At 35.2% G+C, this 21,486-nt stretch overlaps 1 protein-coding gene across 1 annotated transcript in view; it reads left to right on the top strand.

Annotated features, from left to right (window-relative positions):
* Positions 1-21,486, top strand: part of LOC148951343 (testis-expressed protein 10 homolog) — a 48,811-nt gene that overhangs the window by 22,000 nt on the left and 5,325 nt on the right. Inside the window, exons 4-8 of the mRNA XM_089090242.1 lie at positions 4,619-4,986; positions 7,932-8,026; positions 9,289-9,484; positions 17,771-17,993; positions 19,816-19,961. Coding sequence (XP_088946368.1) covers positions 4,619-4,986; positions 7,932-8,026; positions 9,289-9,484; positions 17,771-17,993; positions 19,816-19,961 — 1,028 coding nt within the window. The remainder of the gene's footprint in view (positions 1-4,618; positions 4,987-7,931; positions 8,027-9,288; positions 9,485-17,770; positions 17,994-19,815; positions 19,962-21,486) is intronic.

The following is a 21,486-nucleotide window of genomic DNA, read 5'->3' as shown; positions in this document are numbered from 1 at the left end:
AATGTTTAAATGTCTAAAAGGCTAAAGGTTTCAGATCAAATAGACATGTCATGAGCATGAACTCTAGCTGTATTAGTTTGGCTCATATCTCAGTACACACAAAACCACAAGCACACACACCCGAATTTGTATGTATAAAAACACACTAATTTTTATAACGTTTGCAACGAGGATTGATGACTCCATATTTTCCATTGTAGGTAATTCGAATAGATAAAAGAAAGAAAAGGATCAGCATACCTTTTCTGTGAAAAATACGTCTTCAAATAATCGGAAAAGCTAAAATGGCCGTTATTGCCTCTTTATCCGAGTTGCTGCGTTAGCTAGCAACCTAGTAAGAGATCACGTCCAATAATAAAAAATTCAATAGCCCATAACTCCTGAAAATAGTGTCAGTATATTCGGTTATATAAGTATCATTCGGTTATATAGTATATTCGGGTTATATAAAACCCGAATATATAAACTCTTCTTTCCCTTACATATTCCCTTACAAGGAATTTTATCTTTTTCCATCACCCTTCCTCCGTTCGTTAACACTTCCAATACTAACTTCTTCGTGTTCAGACTCAAATTCTTTTTCCTTATATCCACACCTGTCCTATCAATCAAATGCTGTAGATTATCCCTTAATTCTGTCACTAATGCTATATCATCCATAAATATTAACACACTCAATTCGCTCACATCTATTAACAATATGGCTGCTTCATTTGTCTCTGAATACTCAGGGAAATACATTTCAAAACGGACAATAATCATAAAAAGGAGTGAAAAATTCCTGTTTTACCTTTAGATTTGACCTAAGTCATACCAGAGAACTTTCCTAATACTTTCATCACAGGTTTTGTTACGTCATACGCTTCAATCAACATTTCAACAAATGAGTAGGATAAGCCAACGTTCAAGGACTCATTCATTAACATGTCCATCCTAATATTGTCAAATACCACTTATAGTTTTTTCTCTTCCCACTTAGATGTTTCTTACTTTAACAATTTAATACGCAACTCCTATGAATTGCACCATATCTAGCCCAAAAACGATCCTGGTCCATTGCTAATTTTTTTTTTCTCATTTAACCACGGTGTTTGTCCAGTATAAAACTTGCATATTTAGGAAATTATCTTAGCAAGTAACTTGTGTATTGTATTCTCTTGGTAAATACATCTGTAATTTTTATGTCTATTTTGGTCCTTTCTTAAATAGAGGTATTCCTATCAATGCCATCCAGGCTGCTGGGTATTCTGTCTTGCTCATAATCACCCCTTCCAGTGAATACTTTACTTTTTCCTAAAATGTGTTGCTATCTTTTTCTTTTATTGCTTGCTGGATTTCATTATTCTCCTCTTTCTTACCTCATCGGTTTTGTAGATGATTTCACACTTTCTTGTTGCTACATCCTCAACACTAGCTGACTTGCATATTTCCACACACTGCTCCATGTCCTCCTTTATACTGTGGCTCGAAATTAACGCCTCCTTTAGCCCATCTGACGGTTCCAAATGCCTCTTTATATTCTCACTCTTCAACATCTCACTCATTCTTACTACATTCTTCTCTTTATTCTATTCTCACCTATGCTTTTTTTCCATGGTCCTTAATTTCTTACCAATTCTCGTCTTTTTACACAATTCATTTGCTATTGGAAACTCCTAAGATTATTGACTCTTGAACTTTTTTATTCGGGGACGGAGCACTCAACTGTCATCCCCGTTTCAGTATTGAATTTGCCCGCAATAAGGAAATCATAATCAGTATACTTCTCAGAATAAAGTCTTTTGCTGCTATAAGCACATGACAAAATCACCTTCATCTCCCTGAACACCAACTTAGCCACACCATATTTCCTGTTTGGTAGGTATGAGCGACCACCTGTGTGTTGCTTGGGTACCTAATCATTTTACCTCAAATAGACAAAAAATAGTAATGGTGTACAGGCCCTTCACACCTTAGCTAGTAAATATCTACAAGAAATTGCTCACAGATTGTGACTGGCGTGATATTCTCTCATTATCTGATGGTGACAAAATGACAAGTTTATTCTCTAATGAACTGTTCGAAAAATAATGTGAAAATTTCTCACAAAAAGAAAAAAAAAATGTGAAATCTAATGAAAAATCATGGATTACCCAAAATATTCGAGATATGATAAAATTGAGGAATGAATTGCAGGCGGCTGGCCTCAGGCGGCCAAAAAATTGATTTGAAGCTTCTTTAGAAGATCTTAGGGTGTCCAACTCTGATAATGAGCCATCTGGATTTTTAGATATTTTTTTTTGCGGTTCGCCACAAGGGACTAAATTAAGCCCATTTTCTTGTCTTATTGTTTTTATCCATATTTTAGTCACAGTCCGTGAGCGTTTTAAATTTGTTGATGATTTAACTGTCTTATCACTGCAACCAAGCCCTCCGACTACCGAACAGTCTGACTTGATGAGAATTTTTAATAATCTAAAAGCCGATTTATGAAAGGTAAAACTAACGTTCAGCGAAACTAAGAGTGACTTTTTCCTTTCCGAAGGTTGACAGCCACTTTTTTCTTAATTCCCTAGTGCCGACAAAGAAAACCGTTAAAGTACTTGGAATACTTTGGGACGAAGATTTAAGATGGAACTATCATATTATAGATGGAATTATAGCACGTTGACTATCTGACTAAAAAAGGCACCTCACTTTTACATTTATTTTCTAATCTGAAGAGATTTGGCATGCCATCTGAGGTTTAAATTCTGTAAACTGCAGCTATATTAGACCTTCTCTTGAGTATTTATGTCCACCTTGGCATCCGGGTTTGGCAAAGATTAATCAGATAGACTTGAGATGATACAAAAAAGAGCTGTAAAAATTATACTTGGACATTACTATTCAACATATGATGATTCACTAAAATGACTCAACTTGAATTCACTTGATAGACCTAGACATGAGTTGAAATGTCGATTTGTACTAAATTGTTTGAATTCACCAACTCATCAGGGTCTACTACCCAACCTTGAGAGCCCCGCTTTGAAGGACCAGTCACTAGACTACGACAAATAAAAAAGAATGGTCCACAGTTAATGACTTACCCAGCCTCTAGTGCCGAGAAATATTGAAAATCATGTGTCCCTTATTTTACTCGGTATTTTAATGATATTATCTTGATAAATATTTAATGTATGGTTCAGTTTATTTCAGGTATTTGCCTTTGAGTGTTTTTGAATGTATCAACCACTTATATTTTTAATATTCAAATAATCGGAAAAGCTAAAATGGCCGTTATTGCCTCTTTATCCGAGTTGCTGCGTTAGCTAGCAACCTAGTAAGAGATCACGTCCAATAATAAAAAATTCAATAGCCCATAACTCCTGAAAATAGTGTCAGATCAAAAAAAGGTACACTATTAGAACCACATTGTCAGAAACCCCTATATAGGAAACTTACGGTCCCTTGGCTTGAATAACGAGGAAAAATCTATTGGCTTGAAAAACAAGAAAAGTGGCTGAAACCATGACATTCTGCATCGACAGCATCTTTTTTTCTTTTTTTTTCTCAGATTGCGGGGAACTGGTTGCGTTTAAGGGTCATGAAAATGAATCTAACAGGTTTATTTGACCTAGATGAACACTGCAATTGATATAGACGTATAGCAGCAGAAGTAGGGATGAAAATTCTTCTCCTCATTCAGTTTTATTTAAAAAATACAATCCCATCATTACTTGTCTGTGATAAAAAATTAATCCCCTGGAACAAACAATAAACGCCTTCACCAGTACCTATCTCAGCTGTCTCAAATTAAGAACGTATTGTAGATTTTTTTATTATGAACATAAAGTGACTGTGACAAAGCAGAACTCCTAACGTTTAAGCAAAATCTAAGAATTATATATGTTAAATGTGCAATACAAAAACTATGTACAAAAAGATATTTCTTTTGGATTATAAGTGTTGAAAGTATAATTGAATATTTATCAGTGGATTAAACCGCGCCTGAAAACTCATAGGACTGTGGTTTTAAAATGTTTGTCACAAAGCGAAATCTAGGCATTCATGTTATGTAGCAATGCTGTTGAATCTAATTTTTCTGACGTTGGCTAGATTGTGGGGATTGGAAGATGCTATTGATTCATGTATATGGACTAATTTGTAGGAGCAGAAACTAACACACACACAATTTTAGCTATATCTCAAAATATAATATGTTTAACCAAGCACACACCACCGAAATTTTAGAGGAGGGGTGGTTTACCGAAGGATTTGTAAGGCTGGGCGGGGAGTCATTACCAAATATTTTAGGCCATATTTCTTTTCATTATTTTTTGCAGGGCCTGGTCGTCTGCACTAACCACAGAGGGGAACTGCCCCTTCCTCCTTTTGTGTAAGTATTTCTGTAACTAATAATGTCTCGCTCTGAATAGAACCAATTATTTTTAGACGTAAAGACAGATCTTCTACCATTTTTACTGTAGGAAATATGACGCCAAGACTTTTTTATATACAAAAAAGTCCAAAATCCTCTTCGAAACATTCTGATCATAGAACGTTCCGATAATGAAAAACAACATTCAAATGATTTAGAACTTTTCGTTTTTGCTTCATGTGCCACTGATTAATTGTTAATTTTTTCTTTGTTCAGAGGTAGCCGTGGAAGAGTTCTAGTTGTCAATCCTGTAAGCAAACTGACAACGTTGAAGTGGCGAACAGTCATATTGAAGCGTATAGAATCACTAATTGTGCTTTCTAATAAAGCTTTGTCAGTTGTTCAGCCTTCACTAGAATACAAATGTCCAACATTAGTGTTTCCGTCGGTTCTTGAAAGTGAATTATGTCATCAACCCTTTTTGAATTGTGACACAAGTTTGGACTTGTCTCTCAAAAGTTACGATGTCTTCGATACAAGTCGAGAGAAGACCAACGAATCTATTGCAAATTCACTTTTGCCGATTTTGATGGAAACTTGGGTTGAAGCAGCACCTGAGCAAAATGGATTGGACGAAATTGAAGGTATATATACGTCTATATAAATCCACACACACGAATATCTACATACAAATCTACAAATCCATGCAAAACTGAAGATGTACCGAAGCGTGTGCAAAATGAAATTCAACTTTGGAACACATTACCCCTTTAAATGTAGAACGTTTATCTCAATTTATTTTTTAGTGTTTTGTAGCGCAGAAGCATTACTGATTCTTTTTTTTTTTCTTTTTTATCATTTAAAAAAAGAATATCTCTTGGAAATGCTGTAAAATTTGTAACAAATAAAACATGCCTAGGTGAAAGCACTAGAAAATTGCACTGATTTGTATATGACAATCCATTGTTCTCCTTTCTTTTATTTTAGAGGGCAGTTTGTGGGCTATGGTAAGTAAAGCCAAGCTCACAGAAAGAGCACTTCCAAATTTTTAGTTTTAAAGGTTCGAAAATGTAAAGGTGCTGAATTACCAATACCGTCAATACTAAGCTGGTAATTTTGTTGAAAGGAGTCCGGTAGGGTCTTTGACTATTTAACCTTTCTTGGATGCACTTATGAATCATTATGAGTACCGTATAAAAGGACTTTGAAATTCTGAAAATAATTAAATTCCTGATAAAATTTAATTTCATCTTTAAACAGGCTAAAAAATTATTTCCTATCGTTGTTTCGAAGCTGAAACTCGTGAGGATCTGGTCAAAGGAAAGTAATTTGTCAATCTTAGTAAGAAGATAAGCCTCAAACTCTAGAAAAAAAAACAACTGTGTGACAGAATCATATTAATTGCTAGTTGATTGTCTCTGCGAAACTATGTCAACAATGAGATAGGAATTATATCTCTTTGTTGAGCCATTTCCTGGCCTCCAAATGCCATACAGTCAAGGACGGAGGAACCTCATCTTTGCTGTATAAATATATAATCAAACTGGGCAGGTTTTTGGCCATCTCCTGATCTCAATGTGAAAGTATGGAATTTTGTGTGTTGGAAGGGTCTGCTCATCAGGGATAACTTGTTGTAAACTGGAACATTCTTGTTTCATTCTTTTGGCGTTCCCTACGTCCGTGTGGCCCAACACCTTCGTGTTCAGCTGATTCTAGACGGGGTCACTCTTCCTATCATTAGCTGATCCTGGCTTTTACAGCTATTTAGTACTGTCTGCAGTTCATTCTAGAAACAGCTAGTCAGATGGTCTGGAGAGTCGCACGTATGCAAGTAATTTGCTATAACCCCAACTTGTTCACGACGGGGCCCTCCTCTTGCATTGAAATCTCTTCCTATAACTAATTGATCCTGGCTTTGACTGTCTGCAGCTCATTGTAGAAATGGTTACTCAGGCGGGCTCGAGAGTCGTACGTATGTGTTTATGTTGCTATAACAGTGGTGTTGAAAGGAAATTCATATAGTTGGATCCGCGCTTTATAATTAAAGACTAGATTCCATTCTGGCATTGAAGGTTCGGTTTTCTCGCTAAGAATGAATCTGGAATCGTTTTGCCCGGAGACATCGTTTGAGCCAGAGCTATAAATGCAACACGGATTAGATGATGCTAGATTATAAATCATAGTTTAACAAAAGTCATTCACTTTATTTGTGGTGATACACAAGATGTCTATGTTATAATGCTAAAATTCTGTGGTTGTAAAAATCTGTATCACGTCAATGAGCTTACGTATTAATTTGCAATTCTCAATATATTCTTTAACAGCTACATCGATGATGGTGTTTTAAACCGATTAACCCATTTATTGCCGAAGTCATTTGTAATTTTGACGCGTCGCCAGACTGAACAGACCGTAGCATAGGACATTTTTGTTGTCCGAAACTTCAATGGTGGAATTGCTGTTAACTGACTAGTTACCATGTCCATAGCTCCATGGTGCGTTAACATTCTCAAACTTGGCTCGTAAGTTCAAGAAAAGTCCCCACTTTTACCGCTTTTAGGTTCATGTAAGATTTTTCAAACGAAGGCTAGGGAACGGAGGCAAAATGCTTGAGTCTATTTGTTGTAGTTCATAAATACTGCAATAAATAGAAATACATCTTATCTGAATAACCCACATAAGTCCAAAAAGATTGGAGAGGGACATATAATTCGCATAACCGAGAGCATACAACAATGTTTAGAAATTGTTCCGAAATACATAGCCTCAGACATTTCAACGTCATATTATATTTAGTAAATATTAATCTCTTTTCATAAAAATAAAACGGCTCTACATCGCCAGGCAATAAGAAGAAAAGGCCCTGCCATGGGCGCCCAAATGGGGGGGGCTCTTGCCCCCCCCCCCTGGCTGAATGATGCTGCCTTATTTTTATATTTTTGTTCTGAGATTTCTATTATATAGCATTAAAAGTAGCAATTAGACGAAGTTTGCCCCCCCCTGGAATTCAGCTTATGGGCGCCCATGGGCCCTGCCCTTTTTTATTTATGTTCCTAGGTGATAACATAAATAATCGTTTCTTGTTCAGGTCTCGGCTTGAATAAGAGATAATTATTTTTAGCAGAAGAGAAGGTTTATTGAATTCGTCATATAGAATTCTGATAAAAGAAATCAGTTTTAATTTTGTCTTCTTATGTTTCTTATGATTGCATTTGTTTACTCATTCTTATTCATCAAGTACCCTGGCACGGGAATCCAAATCGACATCTATGTTCTGCGTCCCGTACAGCCTGCTCTTATTATTTGCGTGATTAAACCATAGAATCATTATCAATAAATTCTTTTCTATTGGAAATGTTCTCGATGAATTTTTTTTCTATGAAATCCAAATTTTGCTCCAAATCTGCATGACCTTGAACGGACTTCTGTGTAAAGAATATTGCCGATTTGTTAGCGTGTCACTAGGCTATGGACCCAATTTGAAACCTATATCCAAAAATCCATTTGGAAAGATAAATCATTTTCCCTTTTCTCAAACTATGTGCTACTATAAAGAAGGTAAATATATTGTCTATGATTGTTATTTTAGGGAAGCAAATAACCTCAGATATGGTTGAAGTCTTGCGATCTATCATAGCTGTATTAAAAGCCTTGGAGAGCTGTAATCAATTAGGAACAGGACAAGTAAGTTTCTGTCCACTGCTGATTTTTGTCTTTATTTTGTTTAATAGCCTCTATTTAGATATGATGGATGTAGCAATGGCCATAACCTAGTAAAGAGCATACTACAACTGAAACATGAAAATTTGAAAGTGTATTAATAATATTTCGCTATGGATACACTGAACGCAATCCTGGTCTCAGTGTCCTTTTTTGCGAATGAAAACAGGAGGTTTTTCCTCTAGCTTGTATTTTTCTCAGTCACTGATCATTAAGCTGTCTTGCTTCAAAAATTGCATGACCGATAAGAGTGAGTTGATCCAATAAATCTCTTCTGGGAGATAAACCTTTTAAAACAGTTCAGAGCATAGTCCAGTTGACGGTCTTCCTTTTAATTTTAAATGGATATCTAATGACCTACCCTACTTACCATAAAAGATGGGTATCAGTAAACAGGTAATTTAGGTATGATCAAATCAGCAAATTTAAACACTACATTCACTAATTTATGCACTATTGATTTTTTTTGTAATTTGATTTTCTTCTTATTAATCATACAGTTTAAATTAAGAGAGGGTAAATGAAATTGGATGTGGACTTCATTTATTTCTGCGCATTTAGGTCAAAAGTGAGGATAATTTTTAACTTGATTTTTTTCTCCTTGAGCCTAGCGGTAGGTCATCCGCAAAAGAAAATATTAAACTCCTGTCTTCCTGTGTTAAATTCTCACTTTGAGGTAGATTTTACTTTTCAAAGATTCTTTGGCCATTGCGATAAAGTTTTAGAGAAGTTTTTTGTGGATAATGATACCAAAAAGATTTTGCGACATGAAATTTAGCATTACGAAAATATAAGGATATGCATGCATTGCTGAATAGTTGGTTATAGCAAATGGCTGTAGACTACCTACTGTTTTATGAACAATCTTATCAGTGTAAGGTTTTGGGTTATCAAAGAGATAAAATAGATATGTCTTTACTAGGCAAAAACCGGTTTCTAGGGCTATTTATGGCTTCCTTTTAGTACCTTCGGTCTATCTGTATTCAGCAGATCAGGGCTTTGGCCTTCTGTTGATTTTTTTCGTGTTTTTTTAGTTTTTTTGGGGGGGGGGATTCAATTGTTTCAATCAGGTTTCGTAATTTCAAGATTCTTGCTCCTTTTTAATTCGGAAATATCGATATGACGACAGCTTACTCAGCATTTAAAGTTTATGAAACCACCAAAACAGCAAAACTTGTTACTCTTCCCAATTATCAGCTTCTACGCTCTAATTATTCTTTTTTTAGGTAAACAATTACGATTATAGAAAATTACTTTCAAAGCTAATGGACAGCTTCCCCTATTCAATGCGAGGTATATCGAAGCGAGGAAATGCAGTAGCTGACTCTTGTTTGCAAGAAAACTTAGATCTTCTCTATTTGTGTGTTAGAGCAGAAAAACACTTAGAAAGCAGCTTTTTCACTTTTCTCAGGTATATAGAAGGTAAGCGGTTATCAGGTCAGATGTTTGACTAATATTGAAAAAACTAAAAACAGCAAAAAGACAAATACCAACGAGGAAAACTTTCAGCCTGTGAATAAAGAAAACAAATCAGATTTGTCGGCAAAGAACTCCAGTTAGCCATTTTCGGTGCTCGGAAAAATTTATTTACTGTATAAGAAAAAAAAAACAAGTAGTCTTCACGAAAGCAAAAAAATGTCGTGCATAACCAGTGTGGTTTCGGAACATATATACTTCAGGCATACGGGGACCATATGACCAGAGTTATTTTACATCAAAAAAGAAAATTTAAGTGTTTTTAGTTCTTTGCTTTTTTTTTCCTACCTCATGTGTAGCCAGTATTGTCTCAGAACCTACTCATATGCTTTTAATTCCATTTGGGACAGGAGGGTAAAAAGTAATATGTCCATGTTCTTTGTCCGAAACTTTTTGAACCATCTCAACTGTGGCTATCTCAATATCCTTGTGTTATACGCTGTGATTTTTACAAGCGAACGAAAAAATTGATGGGAGTGTTTCGGTTATTTTTTCTTTTGTAGCTAGTAAACCCTATTTGTTTACTTAAGGAAACTACTTTAGGCCCCAAAATGACTAAAAACCATTTTTCATTTCAAGGGCTCCAATTTCCAGATAGTGCTGGAAAAAATCTGAAAGTTCCTAGTTACTTGAAGGCCAAATATCGCGCTTTCTTCGTAATGGTGTGCCTTCTGTATGCCTCGCGGTTTTCTTCTAAATGAACGAGGTCCGAGGTGGTGAGGCGTGAAGCTATCCTCCCACCTGTTATGGAGGACGACCCCGAAAGAATAGTGGTCGTCCCAGTTTGGATAAAAATCAAAAAAATTCTGAACCACCATCGTTCAGTTCAGAATTTTTTGGATTTTGTGCAAATCGTGGATACTGGCGAACGACTCACTTTATGATTGTTAGGTATTTGATTTTAATCTTATAATTTTTGGTCTTTTATTGAATTTTATTTATCTTTTAATTTTTTGCTTTTATTATTGGTTTTTAAATTGGTTTTGTTGACTTTCCGCGTTTTGTTTTTTGTTTTTTCTTCGGCATTTTCCTTGATAATATTATTTTGTTCGCGCTGAAGAAGAGAGGCGGTTGTTCTATCGAAATATTCGCTTTGTGTATTTCTTCAGTATTTTCGTTTGACCTTTAAAAACCCCATTTTTGATCGCTTTCTTTCTTTATGAAATCTATATAACCCGACAATGCTTTTAAATTACTATACCAGAAAAATACCCAACTTACGAGTTATTAATGTGTCCAGACATCAGACGTATAACATATAGCCTGAAGCATTTTTGTAAGAAATATTTGTTTTTGTATCTTTACATCATGAGTCTTGGGTATTGACTCCCAGTCACATCATAAGAGCATCGCTTTCCTTTTGCCAAGCCTATCCCTAATTATTTGCTAAACTTACCCTTTGCTGTCAATTTAAAACCCGAATATATAAACTCTTCTTTCCCTTACATATTCCCTTACAAGGAATTTTATCTTTTTCCATCACCCTTCCTCCGTTCGTTAACACTTCCAATACTAACTTCTTCGTGTTCAGACTCAAATTCTTTTTCCTTAAATCCACACCTGTCCTATCAATCAAATGCTGTAGATTATCCCTTAATTCTGTCACTAATGCTATATCATCCATAAATATTAACACACTCAATTCGCTCACGTCTATTAACAATATGGCTGCTTCATTTGTCTCTGAATACTCAGGGAAATACATTTCAAAACGGACAATAATCATAAAAAGGAGTGAAAAATTCCTGTTTTACCTTTAGATTTGACCTAAGTCATACCAGAGAACTTTCCTAATACTTTCATCACAGGTTTTGTTACGTCATACGCTTCAATCAACATTTCAACAAATGAGTAGGATAAGCCAACGTTCAAGGACTCATTCATTAACATGTCCATCCTAATATTGTCAAATACCACTTATAGTTTTTCTCTCTTCCCACTTAGCTGTTTCTTACTTTAACAATTTAATACGCAACTCCTATGAATTGCACCATATCTAGCCCAAAAACGATCCTGGTCCATTGCTAATTTTTTTTTTCTCATTTAACCACGGTGTTTGTCCAGTATAAAACTTGCATATTTAGGAAATTATCTTAGCAAGCAACTTGTGTATTGTATTCTCTTGGTAAATACATCTGTAATTTTTATGTCTATTTTGGTCCTTTCTTAAATACAGGTATTCCTATCAATGCCATCCAGGCTGCTGGGTATTCTGTCTTGCTCATAATCACCCCTTCCAGTGAATACTTCACTTTTTCCTAAAATGTGTTGCTATTCTTTTTCTTTTATTGGTTGCTGGATTTCATTATTCTCCTCTTTCTTACCTCATCGGTTTTGTAGATGATTTCACACTTTCTTGTTGCTACATCCTCAACACTAACTGACTTGCATATTTCCACACACTGCTCTATGTCCTCCTTTATACTGTCGCTCGAAATTAACGCCTCCTTTAGGCCATCTCATGGTTCCAAATGCCTCTTATATTCTCACTCTTCAACATCTCACTCATTCTTACTACATTCTTCTCTTAATTCTATTCTCACCTATGCTTTTTTTTCCATGGTCCTTAATTTTCATCTGACCAATTCTCGTCTTTTTACACAATTCATTTGCTATTGGAAACTCCTAAGATTATTGACTCTTGAAATTTTTTTATTCGAGGACGGAGCACTCAACTGTCATCCCCGTGTCAGTATTGAATTTGCCTGCAATAAGGAAATCAAAATCAGTATACTTCTCAGAATAAAGTCTTTTGCTGCTATAAGCACACGACAAAATCACCTTCATCTCCCTGAACACCAACTTAGCCACACCATATTTCCTGATTGGTAGGTATGAGCGACCACCTGTGTGTTGCTTGGGTACCTAATCGTTTTACCCCAAATAGACAAAAAATAGTAATGGTGTACAGGCCCTTCACACCTTACCTAGTAAATATCTACAAGAAATTGCTCACAGATTGTGACTGGCGTGATATTGTCTCATTGTCTGATGGTGACAAAATGACAAGTTTATTCTCTAATGAACTGTTCGAAAAATAATGTGAAAATTTCTCACAAAAAAATGTGAAATCTAATGAAAAATCATGGATTACCCAAAATATTCGAGATATGATAAAATTGAGGAATGAATTGCATTTAACTGGACTTGAGGAAGATTTCAAAAGATTAAGAAATACAACTGTGTATAAAATAAGATGTTCACGTAAGCTGTGTGTTTGTAGAATAACAAGCAAAATATATAAATCCAACCCAAGGAAGTTCCATGATACAGTTCAGAACATTATCGGTAAAAAGTGACCAATGTTGAAATGAGAGATAATAATGGTACACCCCTGCTACCTAGTGAAATTAGTGATTTTTTTTACATCAATTTGTAAAATTCATCCGTGACTAACAATCTTACCACCTAATGACTCAATTTCAAATATCCCTATCCTAGAGATTCATTCAGTTGCTAAAAAGTTGAAGTCACTTGATTCTTGTCAGTATATATACCTTAGTGAGATACCAATTAAATTGATTATTGCGTGTGCCAATCTTTTATCTACTCCTTTAATATCAATTTTTGACCATTGTTTTTTTATGGTGTTTTCCTAGTGGTGTGTTCTCCAATCCCCAAGTGTAAGGCCCCTAAGAATATTGCTGATATGAGGTCGATTCAAAAAAGACCGTCTGTTTGAAAAGTATTTGAAAGCCTTATTTTGAGGACATAAAGTATTTGATTGTTGATTTGAGGACATAAAAAATAATGTAGATTCTTAAAAATTTGGATTTAGACAAGGGCGTAGTACTGTTCATTATTTGGTTGCATTGTTAGATACCATCCTTAAACATTTAGAAAATATGGGGCTTGTGTTGATGCATTATTATCTGACATAATTAAGGCTTTTGATAGTTTTGACTATCATGTAGTAGGGAAGAAGCTAAGGTTACGGGTGCCTGTCCATTTGTTGTACTTATGATTGATAGTTTTCTTTTTAGAAGATCTTAGGGTATCCAACTCCCTGATAATGAGCCATCTGGATTTTTAGATATTTTTTTGCGGTTCGCCACAAGGGACTAAATTAAGCCCATTTTCTTTTCTTATTGTTTTTAACCATATTTTAGCCACAGTTTGTGAGCGTTTTAAATTTGTTGATGATTTAACTGTCTTAGCACTGCAACCAAGCCCTCCGACTACCGAACAGTCTGACTTAACGATAATTTTTAATAATCTAAAAGCCGATTTATGAAAGGTAAAACTAACGTTCAGCGAAACTAAGAACTCTTATGTGACTTTTTCCTTTCCGAAGGTTGACAGCCACTTTTTTCTTAATTCCCTAGTGCCGACAAAGAAAACCGTTAAAGTACTTGGAATACTTTTGGACGAAGATTTAAGATGGAACTATCATATTATAGATGAAACTATAGCACGTTGACTATCTGACTAAAAATCTCTATCATGCCATCTCTCTCAAGAGATTTGGCATGCCATATGAGGTTTAAATTCTGTAAACTGCAGCTATATTAGACCTTCTCTTGAGTATTTATGTCCAGCTTGGAATCCGGGTTTGGCAAAGAATAATCAGATAGACTTGAGATGATACAAAAAAGAGCTGTAAAAATTATACTTGGACATTACTATTCAACATATGATGATTCACTAAAATAACTCAACTTGAATTCACTTGATAGACATAGACATGAGTTGAAATGTCGATTTGGACTAAATTGTTTGAATTCACCAACTCATCGGGGTCTACTACCCAACCTTGAGAGCCCCGCTTTGAAGGACCAGTCACTAGACTACGACAAATAAAAAAGAATGGTCCACAGTTAATGACTTTCCCAGCCTCTAGTGCCGAGAAATATTGAAAATCATGTGTCCCTTACTTTACTCGGTATTTTAATGATATTATCTTGATAAATATTTAATGTATGGTTCAGTTTATTTCAGGTATTTGCCTTTGAGTGTTTTTGAATGTATCAACCACTTATATTTTTAATATTTTGATATATTCTGTATAACCGGTCACTATTCCGACTGTTAAAATTGGCTCTTGATATATATTAATTTTATTTACTACTCATTTTGATTATAGCAGCACCTGCTGCTTTAATATTTCTGTGTCGCTGTTTCTTTGTTTTTTATCCGTCTTTTGGTCTTTTTTTGTGTGTCTTGACATGCTCATGTTAGCTCCAGCTATTGTAGTGAATAATCATATTTTGTTCTGTTCTTTCATAGTTTTACCATTTCCAAGTCACTTATGTTGATGGGCTTTAGTTTTACTATAGACTTGCATATTCCTTGTACATCCCATGGGAAGTTTCCGGTGTAAGCGCTTGAAGATTACGGACATCTGCAACAAGCTTGATTGCTAGCCACTCAGCTATGGCAACCTTAAAAATATTTTCGAAACATAATCGATCTATAAAGAATTCTTATGCTCTAGGTATAAAAAATCCCGCACCCCGCTTTATGGACCCTAACTATTCATCCCCATCTACTTGGCCTTTCTCCTGTGTGCCGTTTTTTCTCTGATCATTGAAAGCTGCACATCCGCAGGGTTTTCTCTGATTTTGCGAAGTATAGGCTATGCTCACCTCCATGGACTCATATTGCGTTTATTTGTAGGAAGTATAACATCGTAGATCCTACTGTTCTTATTGTTAAACGTTACCTAGCTTCCTTAAATGAAAGTGCGGGTTCACTCCATCCTTGGACGTCTGTATTTCAGTGTTGAAAAGTGTTTGTCTTGCTTGCTGTATCAATATAGCATGTTATTGTGTTAATATGGTTATAGGTATGTCTTGTATTAGTATTGTTTCAGTGTTGGTTTAGTTTTTTTGTTTTGTTTTATACTCCATCAAAGGATTTCGATCCTTCTAGTATTTGAGGGGTAATAAATAAATTGAATGATTGATTGATTACAGAAACACGCCAAATCATTGTGAGTTGACGGTCCTCTTTATTCTGCTTCTTATTCTCATATTCCCTTAGCGGAAAATATGGCAGCCATACACTCGAGCCCTCTCTATTCTTTGACTCTCCTTTACTCCACCGCGTGTTACCTCGAGGGTTTTAAGGCCTAGTACCGGGACTTGGTACTAGGCTGCTTCTATGTATGGTTTGGATTGATTATTGCGTCACTATTTCTTTTTAGCACGTGCGACACCTATAAAGTTCTGCTTGAAAGAGTGCACTCTATGGGATCCCATCAAGTTCCATATTCACAGATTGGGAAACCACTGTTACATCTGATACGTCACCCATCTCGGATTCACTATCACTTCTTTGCCCATAATTGAGGGATTCGTTTCGCATTGCTCTTCCGGGACAGAACTGTACTCTTTCGCCTCTGTTACTGTCTCTGATACTAAATCGCGTGGAAAAATATGGTTTCTGATGTACTATCTTACACCTCGTAGGAAATCAACTGACGTACCAGGGTTTGCAGGCCTTGCAAGAGCCTGTTTCAATTTAACTTTTTGCTTCACGTTCGGTGATTCTATTAGCTGAAGGTCCTTTTTTCAGGCTAGAACTCTTAAGATATCGGTTACTTTTCGGAATCTTATCGCGAAGCTCCATCAAAGTGAAGCTAAGCATTGTAGGACTCAGTTCCAAGATGCTTTCTGAATCTGAACGCCTCTTGCATGCCAGCCCGCTTGATTCCCAATCGAAATAACACCTCGTCAACGCAAATTAGCAGATTTTTCTTCAGTGACTGACCACTGACTGTAGGGTTGAAACCATACAGCACAAGATTGTTTCACTTTCAATTTTGTTCTAATCTTCTAACTGTTAATGGTGGGTCCTATATTTTGATTTCCAGCCTTTTAAATTTTCCTTTTTTTTTGTTTAGATAACCCATCTGCACGCTCTCTCCAGCACACAACGGCCTAATATCTTAAGGGACTATTGTAGATGCCAATTTTCAAGGGCGTATCTCAGATCATGAACAGCAACTTGCAATAGCAATGAGCAGCAAAATACTGATATCTACTCAGGTCTTTCGACTTCGATGCCACACTTTTCTCAGAAATTCACTTTATTTCCTTCACAAACTTCATTTCATTCCACCTACAATTTGTTTAATATTCAGCGTCTTCAAACTGCACATCAGCGTCATCTATACTTGAGCTGGTCCTATCCCCATCACTATAATATAATCAGCGTCATCTGTATTTGAGCAGGTCCTATCGCCATCAATATAATACTAAGAAAAGGCGATAGAACCTAGGTTTTAGAATTCTGGGTAAAACAGAGTACTCATTTTGTGCCATGTAGTGGTGTAGCGGCTTACTTATTGCTTAAAAAGTAAACAAGGCTGGTATAAATTGTGGATTAAAAATTACAATCTAAACGAAAGGAATTTTGAGTTTTAGCATGACTGACTTCAGTAGGCTAACTAGTTTTTGCTACAAGTGTTCCAGCCAGGACTCTAGTTGATAAGCAGTAAATGTGGAGGAAGTAAGTCGAACCAGATTGTAAAAAACGCCTTTTAAGCTTATTATAATGATCATAACTGGGAAAAAAAAAAAGCTCTCGGGTACAAGTGGACATAGCCTTGCTTAATCTACGGAAAACACAGGTCCGAAGTTGGAAAACTCGGTTCTAGTTAAAAAATTGTGTTCTTGTTTTTCCCCTTTTTCGTCCTATAGGTTTCTTCGAACTTCCGTTCGTACATGTAGTTGAGTTTGCTGAATATAGCAGTACATAAAAAAGAGAAATTTCTCCTTGTGTATTTTCATTTGGAAATCACCTTTGGCTAGTTCATAACCCTCGCCTGGGCCTGTTTTAAGAGCATTGTTTTTAATTTTGACCTTATTTTCATTAAAATTGCAGTGGCTTTGTAACTTCCAGCTATCCAGACAAAAAAAGTGTATATAACAAACAATAACAATAAAAGAAAGAGAAACAACTTCGAAAATTGAAAAATATTTGACTCAATCCAAAAATATGTCTAAACTATCTCCCAAAATAGATTGAACTGATATTTGAACTGCAATTCCTTAGTGTAATGTAAAGTACACGTTCGCGCTTTACCTCTACGGTATTGACGTCATTTCTGTTAATCAACGAAGAGATTATATTTCTAAAGCCTCTGTTATGGAAATTGCAGTATCTTTCCTGGATAGCATTTCTTGTTTTCTTTCTTAAGATTACGTCTGTTCATTGACGTAAGTGTGTTCATTGAAGTTAGTGTGACTTTTCGGTAGAAATAGATGCTCATTATTTTCTCTTTTCCAGAGCTATTTCAAAATCAAGATATCTCCGTATCAGATTCTGGAAAAGTGATTGCCATTGTTAAAGAACTGTTGTCAGATGGCTCGTGCTCTCAATTTCTTCTTGAAAAGTTTTTACCGAATCTTCTCAGTTTTTCCGAAAGGAAGAAAAATAATGATCCAATTTTAAGCCAGACTTTAGAAGCAGTTGTGGATATCGCTATTGTTAATCATCACAGACTTCTGAGGTAAATTTTTGTCTTCATTTTTTTTATTATTTTATCATACTAGCAGTAGAGCCGGTGGGACCCCAGGAATAATAAGGGAAAATAGCTGCATTGTGCACTTTTTTGCGAGGATAGGAAACCTACTGACTGTATATGGAAAAATATAAATTGAGATATAAAAAATATAAAATAATTTAATTAAAATATAAAATAATTAAAATATAAAAATATAAATTAATGAGATATAAAAATATCTCATTTTTGAAATAACATTTTGAGGTAGGATGACTTGAGGTACTAGTTGTATAACATCACACGATTTTTTTCAAATCAGAGAGTTACGGACATACGCTAATTGTATAGGCAGGTTTTTAATGTTCTGACTGGCTAAGCGTGACAAAACGAGAAAATGAATGCCAACGAAGGAAAACAAGGTAAATCAAAGCAAGTGAAAGAAAAGAAAACAGCAAAGGTTATGGCTGAGAGCTCCGCTAAGTCGTCTTCAGTGCAAGAAGAAGAATAAAAAACAAATCTGAGAGTCCACAGTATAAAATAAAAGACCAAGCTTTAAAACGAAATAGGACAAGCTTTTTCCAAGTAACGATGAAAGCGTAACTGAGTAAAAAGCGATGTTGAATGGCAGACTAGGCTTCCAATCAACTTTCAATCTCTTTATTTTTCCTCTGTTTCACTCTCTCCTTTTTGTTTTTTTCTTTTTGCTCTGTCGTTTGTATAATCAATGTTTAATTAAGGGTGTTCTCTACCTCTTAGTTCATTTCAATTAATTTTGACGTGTCAATAAGACTTGAATAATGGGCATGTCTCAGAGTCCCTGTCCCAAATTCTTGGTTATTGAATATTTTGTATTGCGCCTGACAATAAATAAATCTTCAATAGACCATACGGTAAATACAAAGTTTCCACTTTTTATGTGTTATTCAGTTTTTAAGTGTAAGATCTGTCTAGACTATTTGGAATTAGAATTTCCTTAGGGATGTACCAGTGGCGAAAATGTCGAAATTCCCGAAAATGTCAGAAGGGGCAGAATTTTTTTAATGTTTTTTTTTTAATGAAGGTGCGTAAGTAACCGAACAAAAATTACAAAATAGCAATGAAATAGAAATAGAAAGATTTGTTTCCAAATCTTGGGAGGGAGGGGGAAATGGCCACCCCCATCCCCCACCCCTAATTGATGAAGAATGAAAATAACTTGGCTGTCCCACGTACCACAATAATAGGCAAGAGTTTGAATAAGTAATGCTGCCTATTATACATTAAATGTATTAGGATATATGGTACGTACCGTAATCACAACTAATTTGAGAAAACCGAGACTTGTGGAAAAGTATTCTTTTGATATGTTAGGCCTTTAGATATTGTGTCAGCCAATTGTTGCTCAATCTTGTGCTCATAATCCCTTAGGAAAAAATCTTGAACTAATTATCGGATTATTTGAGTCTTTCAAGGCCAAACGTACCAAATCTACTTTTAACATTTTCGGAAGACTCAAATTCGAGCATTTGATTGCATCCTTTTTTAGTGATTTTTTTGGGATAATCGTTTTAAAAAGGATTAATTCATTCTCCCCCCCCTCCTGAAAAAAATTGCCACCAACATCTGTAAGTTAAACTCAGTTAATTTAAGTTAGTTTATTCCAAATAGAAAAAAAACTCCCTAATGAAAAACATGAGGAAACGCCAACAAAATATGTCAATTTTTCCACCAGAAGATTGGTGCGTTACGGTAATGTATCATTTTCTGATTCATATCTTCCGTTTATTTTTATTAACTTGATAAAATTGACTTCTGATAGGTTCATTAATGCCTTTTTCTCCGATTTTAGTCTTAATCAATATAGAGATTGGTTGAAAAAAGGTGTAACTCAACTTCCGTTAAATTCTTCTGCCAGTCTAAAGGCACTGGATATCCTCACTCGAAATGCCTTCGTCGACTTGCCTGCGTTAAAAGAGATTGCGCTCAAACTGTCTGGTAAGTAGTATAAAAGTAGCTAATTTTAAAATGAAGTTTAGTATAAAGGCTTGTTGAGCTTTTTGAGCTCATGGCTATTTTATTGTCCCTTTTCAATAAATCTTGGGGTTAAAATCCTTCGAAAAAAAATGTGACTATTTTCGTAATTTCCAAATATGGCTCGATAGAATACTTTTACTTATTCTTCAATAATATTGCTGTGGGGGGTTCAAGTACTCCCTTTTGCTTATTCGTTCTGTATCAAAATTTGATAGTTTTCAAGAACTGTCTGGATTTTATGACCAATAGGTGGTGTTTTCCATTGATCACTATGTAGCTGCAAACGTACTTCAGTCTCAATGAAGTTCAGTGTAAAGGCTTGTAGTATTGTAAGGTTTAACGAGAACTTATCATCTCTTTTTTAAATAGATCATGGTGGGAATTTCTTTCGAACACGTTTTTATAGCTGTTTTATAACTTGAAAATGAGCCAATTATGACTCATGGGGATATATATGGTGATAAAATATGGGGAGTCAACCAATCATGGCTTATTTGCTTCTATCAGCATCTTGTAATTTTTAAGTGATAGATTGGGAAATGTTGACATGATTTCCTGACTAATGCATGACGTTTTCTTATTAGTTACCCTGTGTGACAACATTAAAAGTTTTTTCCGTCCATCCTTTAGAATTTATGATAAAACTGCAATTTAGTGAAACTTTTGTGGTGGATTCGAAACCGTAATAAGAACTGTTTCATCTTGGCATTTAACTTTTAAAATTCTAATTCCTTATAATTGCTAATGTAAACCGTTCAAATATGCTTATTTGCATGTAAGTTTGTTTGCTCAATTTTGAAATATGGTCAGATTTTTTTTTGGGGGGGGGGCACACAGACACATTAATTTTATTTTAGAGATATGATCTGGTATAGACGACAGTAAAAAATTTGGAAGCTTAAAGTTGGTTTTGTTTCAACAGAAAGTATGAAACCTAAGAATACTATCCAAAGCGTATTTTCTTAACTTCTTTCTTAGATTATGTCATCAAAACGCAACTTAAAATTTTCATACCAAGTTCGTTATTACAAAAAAAAATGTCTCAATGATCGTAAAAAGTTGTTTTGTTTCTTGTTGTAGAAATGATCTACCAGGTGCATTGGATCGGGACTTCGCGTGAAATTATGACAATTAGTTCGGGGATGAGATGATTGGAAAGGGGCATTTTTTATTTGATTATATACTTGATTATAGTACAGATTGGACTTCCGAAAAAAAATTATTATTCAATAGCCATGAGTTTCTGGTTATTTTTGGCATTAATCCTTATTTTGAAAAATGCCCTACTGAACGCAAAAATGTAATAGTCGACCACGAGGTTTGATTCTAAAATCCCAAAAGATATGAAAAGCGGACTTCCTCTTTTTTTCACGTCTGAGTCTCGGATTGTATAAGCACATTTTTTTCCTATTTTTTCCCCTTAATACGCCATTGTATCGAAAATTTAGTAAACGTGTTTCCAATTGGAAACAATGGTAAATAGAAG

The sequence above is a fragment of the Artemia sp. Qi Xiang Cuo genome, chromosome 6, assembly GCF_049724085.1.
Source record: "Artemia sp. Qi Xiang Cuo chromosome 6, ASM4972408v1, whole genome shotgun sequence".
Lineage (NCBI taxonomy): Eukaryota > Metazoa > Arthropoda > Branchiopoda > Anostraca > Artemiidae > Artemia > Artemia sp. Qi Xiang Cuo.
The sequence above is the reverse complement of the archived record's forward strand: the minus strand, read 5'-3'. Positions and strand labels throughout refer to the sequence as shown.